At 39.9% G+C, this 18,099-nt stretch overlaps 1 protein-coding gene across 1 annotated transcript in view; it reads right to left on the bottom strand.

Moving 5' to 3' along the window:
- Positions 1 to 1,443: 1,443 nt before the first annotated feature.
- The window catches only part of PIK3CG (phosphatidylinositol-4,5-bisphosphate 3-kinase catalytic subunit gamma), a 66,036-nt gene continuing 49,380 nt past the window's right edge, over positions 1,444 to 18,099 (bottom strand). The window contains exons 8-13 of the mRNA XM_053255539.1: positions 17,427 to 17,573; positions 15,900 to 15,990; positions 14,449 to 14,579; positions 8,122 to 8,233; positions 6,351 to 6,508; positions 1,444 to 4,091 (exon numbers count right to left, since the gene is read on the bottom strand). Coding sequence (XP_053111514.1) covers positions 3,810 to 4,091; positions 6,351 to 6,508; positions 8,122 to 8,233; positions 14,449 to 14,579; positions 15,900 to 15,990; positions 17,427 to 17,573 — 921 coding nt within the window. The 3' untranslated portion in view covers positions 1,444 to 3,809. The remainder of the gene's footprint in view (positions 4,092 to 6,350; positions 6,509 to 8,121; positions 8,234 to 14,448; positions 14,580 to 15,899; positions 15,991 to 17,426; positions 17,574 to 18,099) is intronic.

Genomic DNA, 18,099 nt, shown 5'->3' with positions numbered 1-18,099 from the left:
ATTTTATATTTATTAAATTAGATTCGTTGTCATATTTTTAGCTTAATACTTTTAACTGTCATTTTTATTATGTTTTTTAATTTTTGTAAACTGCCTTGGGATTGTTTTTAATGAAAGGCGGTATATAAATTTAACAAAAATAATAAATAAATAAATTTATAGGGTTTTGTTAAACCCTACCAGAGACAGGAGGGGTTTGCCATTGCCTCCTCCCACGCAGTATGAGATGATGCCTTTCAGCATCTTCCTGTATCACTGCTGCCTGATATAGGTGTTTCCCATAGTCTGGGAAACATACCAGATGGGATTCGAACTGGCAACCTTCTGCTTGTTAGTCAAGCATTTCCCTGCTGCACCACTTCAGGTGGTGTGTGTGGGGGGGGAGGGTACTGTCTGCTAATAATATAGTTCCGCAACATCAACTAGCATAAGCAAAACAACATGTCACAAAAGGCAGACTAAATTACATAAAATAAAAGTCGTCATACACATTTCCATGGTTTGCAGAATTCTGACTACCATATAGGGGCGCATAATGTAGGTTACCTCAGTGGGGAATTAAAATTTGTGCTTAAATTTGATCATAGTTTTATATTCTACTAGCCCTCTAGAACTTGGGATTATTTAGGACATTTTCATACAACTCAGAATTCTTTTCAGTTTTGTGTCATTTATTTGCATATGTGAAGGTTGCTAATGCAAGACGCAGAGCAGAATGAAGTCATTTTAAAATCAGTTGAACATTGTTGCTAATTTAGGTAAACAGAGCATTTAATAGACTGTAGAAATAAAAAGTACATTTTATGTTAAAGTAAAATATCATTAAAGTGCTTATAATAATTGATAACTCATGTGAAATTAATTTGATGATCAGGAAACATAGCTGGATGTCCACCACAATGCACTTTAACGTCTCCATCTCTGATTCACAAAGAAAACCATTTTACTATGTCATATTTCATTTATTTATTACATTTCTATAGTGCTCCATCCAAAGGCTCTGGGCGGTGCACAACAAGTAAAAAGCAAAAAAACAAACACCATTTAAAACAAACTGCTGAAAACAATGTAAAACAAATTTAACACAATTCAAAACCATTTAAAAATACTTAAAAGCAATTTTAAAACCTTGGAAGGCCAGGCCATACATATAAGTGTATGGGGCTCTCTTGAAGGCCAACAACGAGCCCAAACGACGAATATCTGCTGGGAGTACATTCCACAAGCCAGGAGCAGTTACAGAGAAGGCCCGGTTCTGAGTCACCACTATATGTGCTGGTGGTAACTGGAGATGGACCTCTCCGGATGACCTCAACGTGCAATGGAGGTCATACAGAAGAAGGTGCTCTCTAAGGTATATTACTATTTTAATAGTAATTTAATAGTAATAGTAAAATATTTAATAGTAATATAGGTTTTAAAAGAAAATATGGGCACATAAAAGAAGGTACACATGTATTTATTATACAATTTCAACGTTAGAACACAGTTTAAAAAATTTTAAGGTTACAGATAATACAAATCACTGTATCCCAGCATGAGTTTTAAAACTTACAGAACATTGTTAGAACATGTTTTCCTATGAGGCCCCTGCCTTTACAGTGTATACTTGATTTATGAAAATCCCTGCACACAGGGTAGCAATTTAAACAAGAAAATTAATTTGTTAAAGAGTATCAAAACTGAGAAGTTATAGTATGAGACAATCCTTCCAAAAACCTATGTGGATTTATATGTTAAAATCTGAGCCATGATGTTACGTTTCCTCATAAGAAAGAAGTTAAGCAAGATCTATAGATTTTTAAAATATTTTGTATATACACTGTGCAATATACTGATGAATCAGTATACTAATAAATCCACATAACATATGAACACATATTTCAAGCTATAGTTGATTTGGCAGAAATGTCTTAATTATAGTAATTCAAGTCACAAACAACATTTGTGCTATCACAGGTGTAATTTCATGATTACAGAATCAGTTATAAATTCCCAGCATCTTCCTACAGCAGTGCTGCACAACTTTGGTTCTCCAGCTGTTTTTGACTACAACTTCCATCATTCCCAGTTACAGTGCCAATAACTCAGGGATTATGTGAGTTGCAGTCCAACGTCTGGAGGACCAACATTGTGCTGCCCTATACTAAAGAAAGAACCATATATATAGTATTTATCAGGAATATATTATCTCTTTAGATCCTATTTATTAATGGTGAAAAACTAATAGAAGTAATGTCCCATTTTAAAATAGTTATGACAAAATATTAACACAAAAACAAGATAAAACTCTACTATGGAAATGCATTTACACTTTCATTCTTGATTTGGATCACAATCCAGGAAACCATGCAACAAACCTGTACTTTTATTTCTGCAACAGTAGCCCTGAAAGTGCATGCCAAATCAGTTTTGAAACCCAGAAGAATGTAAAAATCCTTCTGAGAGCGCAAGAAGGGATCTACTGGACAAAGTCAAAAGTTGTGTGAGCACATGCAAGTTGCTGAGTATGCCCATAATAGTTCTATAAACTGTAGCACTGGTAAAAACAAAACAAAAAGAATGGGTACGGCAGAAAACCTTTTGGTTTTTCAAGAGTTTTTGATGTGGGGGAGTGAGAGGAACTCTTAGATGGTATTCGTCCAAAGAGCAAGTACCATCATATAAAGTTCTTAATCTTAATCTCACTAATCAGTGTAATCTTTCTGGACAATAAAAAATTCTATAATTAACATACAAGAAGAAAGCATGAAACATTTAAACTTAATTGACACTATTAAGAATTAAATATAGATTCCCTTCCCCAAGTTTATTTTCATAGAGTACTTCTTTTGGATGGCAGTGGTGCTGGGGGATCTATACAGGACTTGCCATTTCAAACATCATATGAAGCAGCAGTAGGCACAAGCTCATATTCCAAATGCAACAATGGTCCCTAGTACAAGTCCAACAATGAACAGGACTAGCATTTTATGAAGCTAGTCCAGCGCTCTCTTAGTTTACTGATTACTGCTACCACCATCCACAGTTTTTCTACCTCTCATGTGCAAATTGGCCCTTACACTTCATTCCTCCACCTTCTTTCCCCAGTAAGATTATCTGAATAAATGCTGAAAATGATTGACTATCAGAGTGATCTACAAACTGAAGAACTTTTGGCTTCCAGGCTGATTCCCGAAGTTCCAGTTACAGATATAACAGTCATTCTAAATCAAGAAATCATTAAATAAACGCTGCCAAATTTCTATCTTTATATAAATAATCACAAGGAAAAGACTCACTTTTCTGGTATTATGATATAAAGAAAATATTTAGAAGTACCACTTAGAAGAGGGTACAGTTTATTACTAAGGGCTTTAGCATAATTAAATAGCTTAAGGAGAAAGAGAAAGTTTTGCTTAAAAGGTTATTCTGAAGCAGTACCGTCACACAGTTTTGGCAAAAGCAGTCCATTATTTTCAAAGGTCTTACTATCCTTCTTAAGAATCTAATATATCAGCAGAGCATGAAGTAGCAGAAACCTCCTTTTTTCAATATTGTAATCCAATTGTACCCTGAGTTTATTTGCTAACACCTACAGCTGACAGGAAAAAATTGAACAAACAAACCAAATTTTTGCCTAGGTTGGAATACATTATTGCTTTCCAGCATCACTCACTCAAAAAATGAGATTCTGTTTAGACAGGGGTGGGGGGAGAAGAGAAGTATTGTTTTTGGCAGGAGAAAGCCTTTAGATCAACCCAGTTAGATGCTATGATTCTCAAAAGTTGGAGCAGATTCCTTGCTAGTTATTTGTGTACACAACATAATTAGGCAGAATGTTTTTCCACTCCTTGTTTGATTCCAAGCACAAGATGTAGAAACCAATTGAACTGCACAGTCCAGCCTTTATCTCTGCAAACTTCAATCTGATCCAAAAAATACTTTTTAGCATCATCTTCATTTTTGCCAACAGTCAAAGCATCACGGATATATTCAATATCTTCTTTGCTAGTCAGCTGAGGCATTCCAGTCATCAGCATCATAGAAAACAGGATGATAAGAAGGTTTGTATGATTTCGAAGAGCAAGGTAAGCCTTCACACATATATCCTATGGAATGAAAATAATTCCTTCATTAAAATGACTGAACACTATGAAGTGATAGGACTAAATATTCACTTAGCCTCAAGTTAGAGTTTTTAGATAACCTTTCCAGAGTCTCTGATCATAATCATGCAGTAAAACATGACAGTGCAAAGAGCTTTTGCATCATATGTTTGTACCAACTACCTGTTGCAACAGAACTTCTAGTTGCAACGGAACAAGGATAGTTGCAACGGAAAAAGAATAGCCCCTGGTGGCACAGTGGTAAAACTGCCGCCCTGTAACCAGAAGGTTACAAGTTCGATCCTGACCAGCGGCTCAAGGTTGACTCAGCCTTCCATCCTTCCGAGGTCGGTAAAATGAGTACCCAGAATGTTGGGGGCAATATGCTAAATCATTGTAAACCGCTTAGAGAGCTCTGGCTATAGAGCGGTATATAAATGTAAGTGCTATTGCTAACAAGGATGTTGAAGTACTGTGGGCAAGTGTGTCTATAAACACCTGGGAAACAGGTTTGTCCCCTCCCGCCCTTCCTAAAGGATGTAAGAAATTCTGCTGCACTGACCCTTGTTGCAAGAGATTCATAAATGACAAATGCACATGAACATATGTGATGGGCCACTTAGACCTGTGGTTTTCAGTTTTCTTGTCATCATGGAACTTTTCTACATTGAAAGAGACAAGAGAGTGCTTTTTTGTTTTAGTTGGACAGCTAAGAGCGGAAGGACGGCATGATGAGTTGCCAAGCAGCAGCTGGATCAAACAGCAGGACACTTAACCCTTGCTTTTGTGAGTGACTGCCTTCATCACCTCATGTTTCACCACACACACACACACACACACACACACACACACACACACACACCTCTAACAGAATCAGATCCAACAAAAAAAGGGCTCGGATTACAACCATTCTGCATATCTAAAGCCTATGTAAAACATAGGAAGACACAGATTTTGCAGTTTGTGCTTGTGTTTCACTCAGGAATTTCTCCCTCACCTTCTGGACTCCCTCAACAGAGTATCACCAATTTGTCACAACACCTCCCCCACACTGTGCTTGAAACTGCAAATCATCTATCTATCTATCTACCTATCTAATTAATTAATTAATTCTTTGTTCAATTTTTATACCGCCTTTCATATGGCATCCCAAGGCGGTTTACAAAAATTAAAATACAATAAAACTCCATAAAAACCACATTTAAAAATGTTAAAATCAGTTCAACAGACCATCAAATTAAAACAGATAATTTTAAAAAGCAGAGAAAGCTTGGGCAAAGAGATGGGTTTTCAGGTGTTTTTTGAAAATTGCCAGAGATGGGGAGGATCGTATCTCAGCAGGGAGCGCATTCCATAATCTCGGGGCAGCTACCGAGAAGGCCCATCTCTGTGTAGCCACCAAACGAGTTGGCAGTAACTGGAGACGGACCTCCTCAGATGACCTCAATGGGCGGTGGGGCTCATAGTGAAGAAGACGCTCTTTTAAAGAGAGAGCAGAGCATACCCCAAACAGCTGTCAAACTCCCCTAATCGAGCTTTGAAAGATGCCGATTTAATGCCATGACCACCCCACACATAACAGAAAAACTGTGGGCATAACAGAACCTCCCCCCTTTCCCCCGAAAAGCTTCTGAAACTAGAGGATTTTTTTAAGGTGGACATACTCTGGGCTAAGCCAGAATGCTTGGAATTTTCTCCATTTGGGGAAAAACAAAGTCCTGTCTGTCCTGGTCCCTGATAGCCCACAGATACTTCGAGGTAAATCCAGCTAATATGTGGACTGGCACACTCCAATCCAGAGTGGATTCGAAATAAAAGTGCTGTCTGTAAAGCCTCCTGCAGTAGCATAGCCAGCTGTTCACTTTAAAACAACAACACACATGCATGTACAATCCACTGCTAGAGAGAGGGAAATGTAGCCTTTAAATAAGTTGCTGGGCTAGTTAATTTCTATGAATTGTATTAATTTTATATTATTTTTAGTATATCTGTTTTACTGATTTTGTGAGAAACCCCAAGCAGTAATGTATTGGATGAGCGGGGTATAAATATTTTAAATAAGTAAACAAAATCTTGTCCTTTTCTGACCTCCTTCTTCCTTGTATCTCTTGTCTTAGATTGGAAGTTTGCAGTTAAAGATCTTCTTCACCTTCTTTTGCAATGAGGGATGGCTACATACATACTTAACTTTCCAAATCTAAGGTGCTACACACATCATTCTTCAAGGATCAGTCCCAATACACACAGACAATGTTTCTGTACCTGAAAATTTTGGAAGTGTAGACTTGTTTTCTTTCCAGATGTACCCATGACAAAAAGAAAGTCTGGTGTCAACACAAAAGGAACTCTTTCCTTATTAAATCCAAGAAAGCTTTTGTAATTTCCAAGAATATGGCCAAAGTCAATATGAAAGAGATTGCCTTAGGAAGAAGAAATCAATATTATCCTGAGAGGTCAATTAACAAGACTTATCTGCAGTTGCATCAATACTACGTTATTCTTCATGCCCCCCCCTTTTTTTGCACAACAGTGTTTTCAACACAACCTTTTTGAAAAACTGTCAGTCCTCTTGAGTCTTCTCCCCTTTACCATTTTTCCTATGGAACGAGCCAGTCTAGTTCCATAGAATTAGTCAGACTTTTTCCTGTTATCTAAGGACTATACTTAGCAGTTATCTCCTCTAACCTTTCTTTTCTTTTTTCTTCCCCACCTTTTTTTCTAAAGGATCTCAAGGCTGAGGGCAGGCATCACTTTCCAGCCGTTGGGATTAGATAGCATCTCTCCTGTTATTTCAACAGACTCCCACCCACCGCCAGTGGGGTGGGGGGGGGAATGTCAATCTGGGAAAAGTGGTTTTGCAGGATTTTGGAGTGATGTGACATGAATAAGGGGGGGGGGAGGGGGGGAACTGTCTATGGTGTCCTACTGCCACGGCACCAACACTTCCCATTTCCTCAATCTCCAGAGTCGCTCTGCAATTTAAAGAGACATGTTTGCTTATATATTCACCCTTTACTTTACTTAAAAAAACAACACACCAAGTAGACATACTACATGTATATATGTGCCACATTAAGAGATTTAAGAACCCAGACAGCCTGCCTAAAGTATGAGGGTTGGGGCAATGCCAAGAACTGAGAGATCATTTGACAGATATAGTTGCTGGTGTTTCTGTCAGGTCAGTTGCAAAGCTTGGTTCTCAGGATCAGATTACATACATGTTAGGTTAAACATGTGCTTAACCCTGACATGTTTGTTTCTTTTAAATTAAATTTCAGCTTCTTTGAGCCATTGTAGATTGAAACTATGGGGGCAGGAGTTTACCCTATCCCAATGAAGCCTTTTTCTATGGCAAATAGCTGCAGGGGGTATCAGAATCAAGACTGTGGTGGAGAGTCGAAAGTACCCTCCCGCTACACCATAGTCTTGACTCAGCTGCAATTTAGCTGAAACTAAGCACACATCTGCATGAAGCATATGCTTAACATCATGTATAGTATGAGCGCTTTCTCCCCAAAAGTCTTCCTCTTCCTTATTCTCCGCCAGTTCTTCCTTATTGGATAGAATCTAAAATAGCATGGTTTGTAAGCCATTTCTTTAGTTAACTGTGTTAAACAGCCAAAACATTTATCCAATTTTTTTTAGGTCATCTGTATTTTGCTGACCAAGAATTATGCTCAGCTAATAGAGATGAAACTCCTACTTAATGCTACAGGCATACAATCTTTTCATCGTTTTTCTCTTCCAAAAGGTGAAACAGTCACAAATAGTCCTCAATAAAACAAGGCAATCTGCAAAATTAGACAGCAATGGAATCTGGACAAACTACATTTTATAATGATTAACAAGGAATTGAATTCCTTCTATAAATTCAAGTTCTGTCTTATGTCTGAGAAAAGGTTAACAGAATTTAACATATCAAAGACATGATAGTAAATAAATAAATATCATTCACATTAAGTAGCAAATTTAATTGGGCTTTAGCACCCAAATTTAGTTGAAATATGTGAGTGTAAAAAATCAGCACACTCACCTGACTCTGTGATCATGATGTTGTCATTATGTCTGTCTCCTATACCAAGTACAAATGTTGCCACACAGTAACCAGCACAAGAGTACACAAATCTCTCCACTGCTGCCTGAAACTAACAGCACATAGCAGGCAGTTGAAAGGGAAGAAATTAGATCTTTCAGCAATTAAAATTTGTTTCCTAGATGACTGTCTTTAGTTCTAAATTTCACCTATGCAAGGACATATTCACCACAAATTATAACTGTGTAACACTTCTTCTTTTCAAGACCTAAATAGAGCTATTAGAGCCAGATCTCATGGTGTTGGCAACTTTTCAATCTGGCATGTTTATTATGGTGACCATTTTACACATTATTAAAATAGAGACGTTAACAACAAAAGCTGCCCCTAAAAGTAGCAAGTCTTTATTAGTTCCTAAGTCCTACTCTCAAACTACACCAGTTCTGACTATATTGATATGGAGCAGGTGTTTGGTTTTATGTCTTTTTAAACTTGTTGTGCACCACCCAGGGCCTTTGGATGGGGTGGTCTATAAACATAATAAAATAAAATAAAATAAGGAAGGAAGGTTGGTTTGTATATAGTCTTATTATATTTTTGTATCAACTACTTAGAGCCTAAGAAAGGCAGCATATACATATTTTAAGTACATGTTTTCTACTGAATTTCTATCCAGCTTAGCTCAAAGACTTGTAGTTCAAAGACTTAGTGCATGCAGAGTTAGTGCGCCCTGCCACATACCCTTTATTATTATTATTATTATTTCTTGTTTACATAGTCAGACAGGTGTTATTGACTGGTTTGTTTTATCCAGACATCGAGATCTTCCCAAGGACCTCGGATGCCAGAATTTTATTGTCAATTGTTATAGATATCGTCACAGAATATAGGCTGTTCTCAGTGAAGCTGCTTTTTGTAATTGGCTGATGGTGATTTCTGTGGCCCCTATGGTGTTGAGGTGCTCTTCAAGGTCTTTTGGGACTGCACCCAGGGCGCCAATTACCACTAGGATTATTTTGGTCTTTTTCTGCCACAGCCTTTCAATTTCAGTTTGTAGATCTTTGTATTTGGTGATTTTTTCTATTTCTTTTTCTTCTATTCTGCTATCCCCTGGTATTGCTATGTCGATTATTTTGACTTGTTTTTCTTTCTTCTCAACTACAGTTATCTCTGGTGTATTGTGTGGCAGATGTTTGTCTGTTTGTAGTCGGAAGTCCCATAATATTTTTACATCTTCATTTTCTTCAACTTTTTCAATTTTATGGTCCCACCAATTCTTGGCTACAGGTAGCTTGTATTTTTTGCAGATGTTCCAGTGTATCATCCCTGATACCTTGTCATGCCTTTGTTTGTAGTCAGTCTGTGCGATCTTCTTACAACAGCTGATCAGGTGGTCCACTGTTTCATCTGCTTCTTTACAAAGGCGGCACTTGCTGTTTGTTGTGGATTTTTCGACTTTTGCTCTTATTGCATTTGTTCTTAGTGCCTGTTCTTGTGCAGCCAGTATTAAACCCTCTGTCTCATTCTTCAAGTTGCCATTCTTAAGCCATTGCCAGGTCTTGCTGATGTCTGATTTTCCAGTTATATTGTGCAAATATTGACCATGCAGGGGCTTATTTTTCCATTTTTCTGCTCGGTTCTTGACTTGTTCTTTCTTGTAGGCCTGCTTTGTTTCATTGGTGTTGAATAGTTTCTCGTTATTGACCATCTTCACTGTCCTTGATATATTCTGCAAGGCCTCTTTTCTCTTCCTCTACTGTTTGATGGACTTGCAGCATTCCTCTTCCACCAGAGCTGCGAGGGAGGTATAGCCTATCGACATCACTGCGGGGGTGCAGAGCATGATTGCTGGTCATGATTTTCCTGGTCTTGACGATCTAGCGTCTCTAGCTCTGCCTGGGTCCAGTCTATTATTCCTGCAGTGTATCTGATAACAGGTATAGCCCAGGTGTTTATGGCATGTATGGTGTTCCTGCCATTGATTTTGGACTTGAGGATTTTTCTAACTCTCCTGATGTATTCACTTCCAATTTTTCTTTTCACTTCAGTGTGTGCAATGTTATCAGCCTGGAGAATGCCCAAGTATTTGTAAGGTTCTTTCTCTTCCAGGTTCTTGATGTTGCTTCCAATGGGCAGTTCTATTCCTTCTGTTTTCGTTATTTTTCTTCTGTTCATTATTAATGCAGCACACTTGTCTAGTCCAAACTCCATTGCTATATCACTACTGAATATACGGACAGTGTTTAGTAGTGATTCAATTTCTGACTGGCACTTTCCATACAACTTCAGATCATCCATGTATAGCAGATGGTTGATTTTACTTGATGTTTTAGATGTTTGGTATCCAAGGCCTGTTCTGTTTAGTATTTGTGAAAGTGGGGTCATGGCGATTACAAACAACAGAGGGGATAGTGAGTCCCCTTGGAAAATGCCTCTTCTAATGCTAACCTGTCCAAGTGTCTCGCCATTGATTGTTAACTGTGTACTCCACATGCTCATTGCTTTTTTATTAAATATCTGAATGTTTTTGCTGACACCAGTTGTTTCTAAACATTTTAGTATCCATGTGTGAGGCAAGGAATCGAAGGCTTTCTTGTAGTCAATCCATGCAACACTTAGATTGGTTTTTCTTCTATTACAGTTTTCTAAAATCATTTTGTCTATCAGCAGCTGGTCTTTTGTGCCTCTGGTGTTCGGGAAATTTCCTTTCTGTTCAACTGGAAGCTGTTTGTTAGTTAATAAGTGTTGCATCACTTCATCTGCTATTATTCCAGTTAATAATTTGAACATGGTTGGCAGGCAGGTTATCGGTCTATAATTACTTGGAACTGCACCTTTTGCTGGGTTTTTCATGATGAGATGAGTTTTCACAGTTGTTAGCCGTTGTTCAACATCAACTCCTTGCAAAATGTGATTGAACTGTTTTGATAGTTGTTTATGAAGGCTTGTTAGGTGTTTAAGCCAAAAGCCATGCAGTTCATCGTTGCCTGGCGCAGTCCAATTTTTAATTATCTTTGCTCTTTCACTTATTAATTCTGGTGTTATTATTAGAGCTTGCATTTGTTGGTTACATTTTTTTACCTCTTTCATCCAGCCTGCTTTTTTATGATAATCTATTGGATTGTCCCATAATTTCCCCCAGAATTGCACTGTTTCTTCTTTTTTGATGTTTCTATGTTTCTCATAGTTTCTCCTTCTATGCTTTGGTAGAAACGTCTCTGATTCGACTGGAATGGAGATTCTGCCTGTGTTGTGTAGTTCTGGCTTCGTATCTGCTAATCTTCTTTGACACTGCTGTTATTTGCTGCTTTATTATTTCCAGGACTTCTCTAATTTTCCTTGAATCTAGGTGGTATTTTTGGATCAGATACTGTTTGGTGTGTTCATTCTTCAGCTTCTTGTCTTTCATATCTTTCAATTTACTAGCATCTGATCTAAGCCTGGAGATTTTATTTTCTAATCTAGTCTTCCATTTAGGTGATGTACTACTTTCTTTTTTTACAGGTTTACTGATCTTATATCCGAGCTCTTGTGTTGTTATTGTTGCTGCACTGTACACGAGTTTATTTGTTTCTTGCAAATTGTTGGTTGTTATTTCTGCAAGTGCAGCATTGACACCTTTTAATGCCTGAGCAGGTTGCTTTTTGGCAACTGTTTTTAGAGCTGGAAGTCGAACCCTGGTGGTTGTTTGGTTCATGTGCTCCGTTATTTTTTGCTTTAGTTCTTTTTGTTTTTCTGTTAAATGTCATTTGGGTTTTTGAGGTGAAGGCAAAGGGGTGGTTGCCTGGTTTTGATTTTGAAACAGTTCAGCAACAGTGGCATCCTCTATTTCTAACACCTCCTCCTCCACCTGCACCTGAGCAACTGCTTCAGTTGGTGGTAATTCTTCTTCCATATCTTGAGCCTCTGTTGCTCTTTGCAGTTCTTCCAGCTCAACTCCTGTGAATACTTTATTTCTTATTTTGAATCTTCTCTGGTCTGCTAGCCTTTGTTCTGTTATTTCTGTATCTGGATTCTTCTCTTTCAAAATTTGGTATATTCCTTTTAGATAACCTCTTCTAGTTGGACTAGACTTGTAATAGCAGATCATTATTTCCTTGTTGGCATTTTTCGTAAAAAAAAATCGGTTAAGCGATGTTTTTTCCAGTAACCTTGCAGTCTCCATCCCTGGTTGCTCAACTGAAGATCCTGAGTCCTGTAGCCCACTTGTCACCAGATGTTCAGGGAGTCCAGCACGTGGTGTGGTCCTTGTTGACCCGGGTGATGACCGATCCAGTATAGATTTATTAAAGTTACATCTCACCATATTGTTGATGGGAGAGGCACTCTTCATCTGGCTACTCTGGTGAGACCTGTCCAGTATGGTTGTACCTCTGGCATAGCTCTCACCTTCCTCAGAGCTTCCTCATTATTAATTATTATTATTATTATTATTATTAATTCAATTTCTATACTGCCCTTCCAAAAATGGCTCAGAGAGAAATAATAAATAAATAAATAAGATGGATCCCTGTCCGCAAAGGGCTCACAATCTAAAAAAGAATTTTTAGAATTTAGTCTCCATCTCGGCCCAGCAAACTGATTCATGAACTGTGAGGGCTGGCCTCCATTTCCAGCAAGTGAGCTGGTAATGTAGGCAGGGACTTGTACTTTGAGCCTGGGAAGGATGGGGATAGCACCTGGTGCTCTTGCATCCTTTAATTAGGTTAAATTGTAGGCCAATCTTGTCGAAGGCCAGGGATCCTGGGACAAGAGAAATTCCTAGGGACCAACTAACAGCACCCTAATGAAATCAGAACACCTAGCCACTGACTAAACTAGCATACCTACAGTCCTGACATCAATATGCCCCTATGTGGTAGTGTTGACTCACTCAGTTCTGACTGTCAACAAGTTAACAACATCCAAAATTCCAAAAAGGTGGGGAGGAGTTAATTCCTCACTCACAACACTGCTTTTCTTTTGAACCCCTGTAACTGGTCCAAGCCCTCAGATCTTTGTGTTCTTCCAGAAGTGAGATTGTTAGTAGATATTCTACCCAATATTACACCCTGGGAGCTCCCGGCCAAGTACTTGCCTCTGTGCTTCCTCCCTGCTCCCTGGAACTGCTTTGTGGCATGTGCCATGCACACTCTGAACCTACAATTCCCAGATATGGGCTTGTTGGCAGACACTATGCTCAAGACAGCCTTGCAACTCACAGCCAAGGGCCTGCCTCTTTGCTTGTCTTTTGTTCCTTGAAACCTGATGATGTCCACTTGACATCCAAATGTTTAGATCCCTTGAATTAAGGGGCCAGTCTGGCAGCCTTGAAGGCCCTTGAGTCACACTGAAGTCCTTATTGCTACATGGACACAGGATCTCGCACCCCACTTGTCATCTCTTTCAGCCAGTGCCATAGCCACCATTGGACAGGGAGGTGTGAATGTCCAGGGCCGTGGGACCCCAGGGGCTGCCAGCCCCCACTCCTGCTTCCCACTACACTGTGCACTCAGGCCCAGCACCGGCCTCTCCAACATCACCAAACCAGCGCAGAGCTGCCCTGATCCCATTGACAACAAGTGGCAATTTTAAAAGCAGGTCTGTTCTCGCTGGCATGGAGCAGTGCAGTTGCACTGGCTTGATATCACCAGGCTACACTGGCACAGAGATGGGAACAAGCGCAAACAGGGAGGTGTTGCCTGGTGAAGGCAGGCTGCTGACAGGCAGTCGGACTGCAGTCGGCCATGAAGCCACACAGTGGTGGCCAGGGGGAGCATCCTCACATCTTACCCCAGGGCCACCTCCAGCCTTGCTACACCCTTGCTCTCAGCTAAGAGAGGTATACACTGCTCTTTTACCCCACTCCATCTCTTTTACACATTCACTTTCTTTGTAACCTGTCTGACTTTAGTTATTGCCACTCCCCACTCTGTTGGAATAGCCTTCAAAACCTGCTGCTTATGGCCAATACCCGGCTACTGTGCTGTACACTTTTAAATAAAACTAATTTTGAAAAGCTCTGGCCTCCTGAGACTTTTTGCCTCTATGAGGACACTTCACTGCCCAAACCTGATTTGGGGAGTTGCTAGCTGTTGAGTCACAGTTGCTGGTCTGGTGCTAGTCAACCTGGGCCCATTTTACAGAACAAATCAGTGCCTGTTTCCCAACAAGTCAGAGGTGGCTGCAGATGGGAAAGGGTTCCTTTAGCACCTGAGTAATTTACCCAAAATCGATCTAGGTCCATGTCCTAGCCATGGACACACAGCTAGGTACACACTATACACATGTATAAGAGGCACAGGTCTGAGCAAACATAGTAACATCATAAAACAAAGGAACACTCACTTTTTCTTCAATTACACACCTCTCCTTTAGCCACTGGTTTAGAATTTCATCCTTAAATGCTCCGGTGTTTCCAACTGTGCTTTGCTGGATTTTGGCAATTGTTGTAGCATCTTTTACAATTTCAATCATTCCTATAAAGAAAGCATGGTAATATCTCAAACTAATATTTGTATATTGTACCATTTAATTTTACTTATTCAAATATGCAGAATATTAAAGATGATGAATTGCAGTGGGGGAAAATGATTACATGAATGCAGGTAAACATAGAATGTATCTCCCTCCTCCTCTCTCAAGGCCTTCATTTCAGAGGTTGGTCTGTTCCCCATATAGGACCTACAGGTTTCAGGTTCTTGGCCTTCTACTTCTCTCATGCTACACTGTCTAATTTGATGCTCTTATATCTGGACATATGCTGGAAATACCATAAAATCTATTTTTTTGAATTTCTATTTTGTTCAATCCTATATCTGTTTTAACTAAAGGCTTTCCCAATACAACCCAAGCAAACCTTCCGGATTTCCCTCCACTTGATGTAAAAGCATGCTTGCTGAATTTAAGTACTACTAATCCAGTATCTTGTGTGTACACACAGACACAGACACAGACACAGACAGTATTGTAGAGGAAGAGCATATAGCTTAGATCTAAAGAGGGAATGATGTTGCCCATCACACACTAAGGGGATGATGTTGCAGGGAAGATACAACCTTGCTGGTGTTCACTCACTAGAGACTTTCCACTATAAATGTTTGCAGGCATTATTTTGGGTGTGGAAAGTATGTCATAGATTAGTTATGCCATGAGCAATAGCTAATATTAGCTGGGCTAGGTGCAGAGGATCTGTGCCTCTAGTTCACTGCCACTTCCCCCCACCCGCGCCATTCCCCCCCCCACCACTTCAACACCTCCCCACCACCACTGCTTTCTTCCCGCCTGGCCTCCACTGCCTTATTCTGCCCACCTGCTGGCCAACCACCACTGTCCTACATTTTTAGAAATTATTGTAGCAGGAGAAGTGTCAGGCACCACTAACATATGTTTATTTTTTCCCAGTCGGGCCCCTGCCCCGGCTGCCATTTCCCCCCCTCCCACCTGTCCCTGTTGCTATTCGGCAGCTGCTCGTGAACTCTTGCAAGAGCTGCCACACATGGGATTAGCCACGGGTACACCTTAGAGAATTATATATAGAGATGTGCTTATTTATGCAACTACAATATAGATGTTAATAGCAAAAGCAATAGAAGCAATAGCTATGGAAAGAACTACATTTTCTCATGGCAACCAAAACTGATCCAAGTTTGATTAAATGCAGGTGGATTTACCAACATGAGCTACGCATGCAACTTGTTACATTTCCTTTACAGAAGTTATTTAAGTCAAGACTGGTGAACAACAGCACCAAACACAAAACAAAGTGGTAGAGACTCTGATCTTCTTAAGGACACTACCTATTTTATTTCCTGTAGAAATGCAGCCATATGGCAACAAACATAAATCCAAGGATTCTTCTTCCCAGATTGACTCCATTATTCGAAGTATCTAGTAAAACAAACACACAAACAAGTACTTTACAATAACTGCTTAGGTGCTTTTTAAAAAAAAAAGTTATATCCATTTGCAAGAACAAGTAGTTGTTACTGAGCAATCATGTAGCAGAACTGGAAATAAAAAGCTAAATGTAAAATGTCTAAAGAGTCTTGCTCTCATACATATAGCTAAATCATCTTTATTTGTGAAAGAGCAGAATCCAGAAAATGTGCACCGGGGTTCACTAGCATGTTTCACAAGAAGGGCTGAAGTGCACCTTGGACATTTAAGCCATGTTTGATCCATCCATACCACTCTATGCTCGTCATAGAGAAAACTCCATGTGGGTGTGTAGCTGGGAAAGTCATGGGATATGGGCAATGATGCGACCCCAAAGAAATGCAACAAGGAAGCAGCAGGATTTTATAGAGCATCACCATTGCCCAAAAAAGTATGTTGCCTTCTCTGACTGACTGGGCATAGGGGAGGGCAGAATGTTAGGTGGCAATACTACTTTGCTTATCCTGCCATTGCATTAAAGATCTTGCCAGTTCTGGAAATATACACACATGGATCTTTGTGAGTACAAGAGTCAAATGTGCTTCCAATACCACACAGACATAAAGATAGACAGACAGACAGACAGACATATATACATGCTGGTATGAAACGTTTGATCACACTGGTGAAATATTTAGTTAAAAGGTGGGGAGAAATCCCAAACACATAATCCACTGGCAATTCTCACACAGGTGGTCCTAGGGGCATAGGGAGGTTGCAGGAGGCTCGAGGACAGGTTTGCTTCCAGTGGCCCTTTTTCTCGCCACTACATGTGCATGCCAACAATATCCCCTGTGTTGACATCAGCGTCAATGTGGGGGGCATGGCCAGTACCCCATTGCTTCCTAGCCAGCACTTCATTTGCTGGCTGAGAAGGAATGGGAGAGGGGCTGCACCTTGCCAGGGAGGATGACAAGGGAGTGTTGTGGCAGCCCTGGGACATTTGTTACCCCTTGCCCAATAGTGGCTATGCCCCTGGGTGGTCCAGCATGATCCAGCGTGGTGTAGTGGTTACAGTGCTGGACTAGAACCGAGGAGACCCGAGTTCAAATCCCCTTTCAGCCATGATACTTGCTGGGTGACTCTGGGCCAGTTACTTCTCTCTCAGCCTAACCTACTTCACAGGGTTGTTGTGAGGAGAAACCTAAGTATGTAGTACACCACTCTGGGCTCCTTGGAGGAAGAGCGGGATATAAAATGTAACAAACAAACAAACATACATACATTAAAAAAATACTAACCGTGGACAGCAATACTACCTGCAAGATTATCATCCAGGAGACCACATGCAGACAGAAAGAATATAGATCATTTTAAGCAGACCACATATGCATGTGTATGTATTCATACACGCACACACACACACTTTCATTTCATAATCCAAATACCTGTAAAATAAGCATATCCTGTCGCAGGTCATCCCCTTGTTTGAAGATAATGCCAATTGTTTCATTGGATAGGGATGTAGGATCTGCACACTTAAATTCTAGCCAAAGGGGCTTTTTCTTGGATGCCATTACTTTACACTTTTCTATCTGCAAGAGATAATATCAATATTATTTCCTACAGGCTAAATAGATGTCTGAAGACTAAATGTTAGTAGATACTTTAAAGATCATGCACCTAGTTCACAAAGTGAATAAAATTGATGTGTTTAAAATTTCTCTAAAATTATCAGCCTCTAGTTAAAGACATTTTAAAAGCATCTTTATGCTTCCCTTCAAGGGCAGATAGCAGCTGTGGCAGGGAGTGGGTGGTTTTCAATGGGACCAGGGTGCAAAGGGAAAGGGTTTAATCCTGCTCCCCCCACAGAATTAAACACTTTCCCTTTGTACCAGGATCCCAATCAAAATCCATCTGCATTCTTGATCCGGATGGAGAGGAGGCTGCAATTTACGAGAGACAGAAAGGAAAACTACCCATGTCTACTCCAGCTGTGCTTATTCCTCCACCCCCTGCCCCACATCAGCAATTTACAGTGCAATCCTATGCCCAAACACAAACAGTGCAATCCTAATCCCCAAACATATTTGGGGAGTAAATCCCATTGAGCATTTTGAT

The sequence above is a fragment of the Hemicordylus capensis genome, chromosome 5 (assembly GCF_027244095.1).
Source record: "Hemicordylus capensis ecotype Gifberg chromosome 5, rHemCap1.1.pri, whole genome shotgun sequence".
Taxonomy (NCBI): Eukaryota; Metazoa; Chordata; class Lepidosauria; order Squamata; family Cordylidae; genus Hemicordylus; species Hemicordylus capensis.
This window is presented reverse-complemented; position numbering and strand designations above follow the sequence as displayed.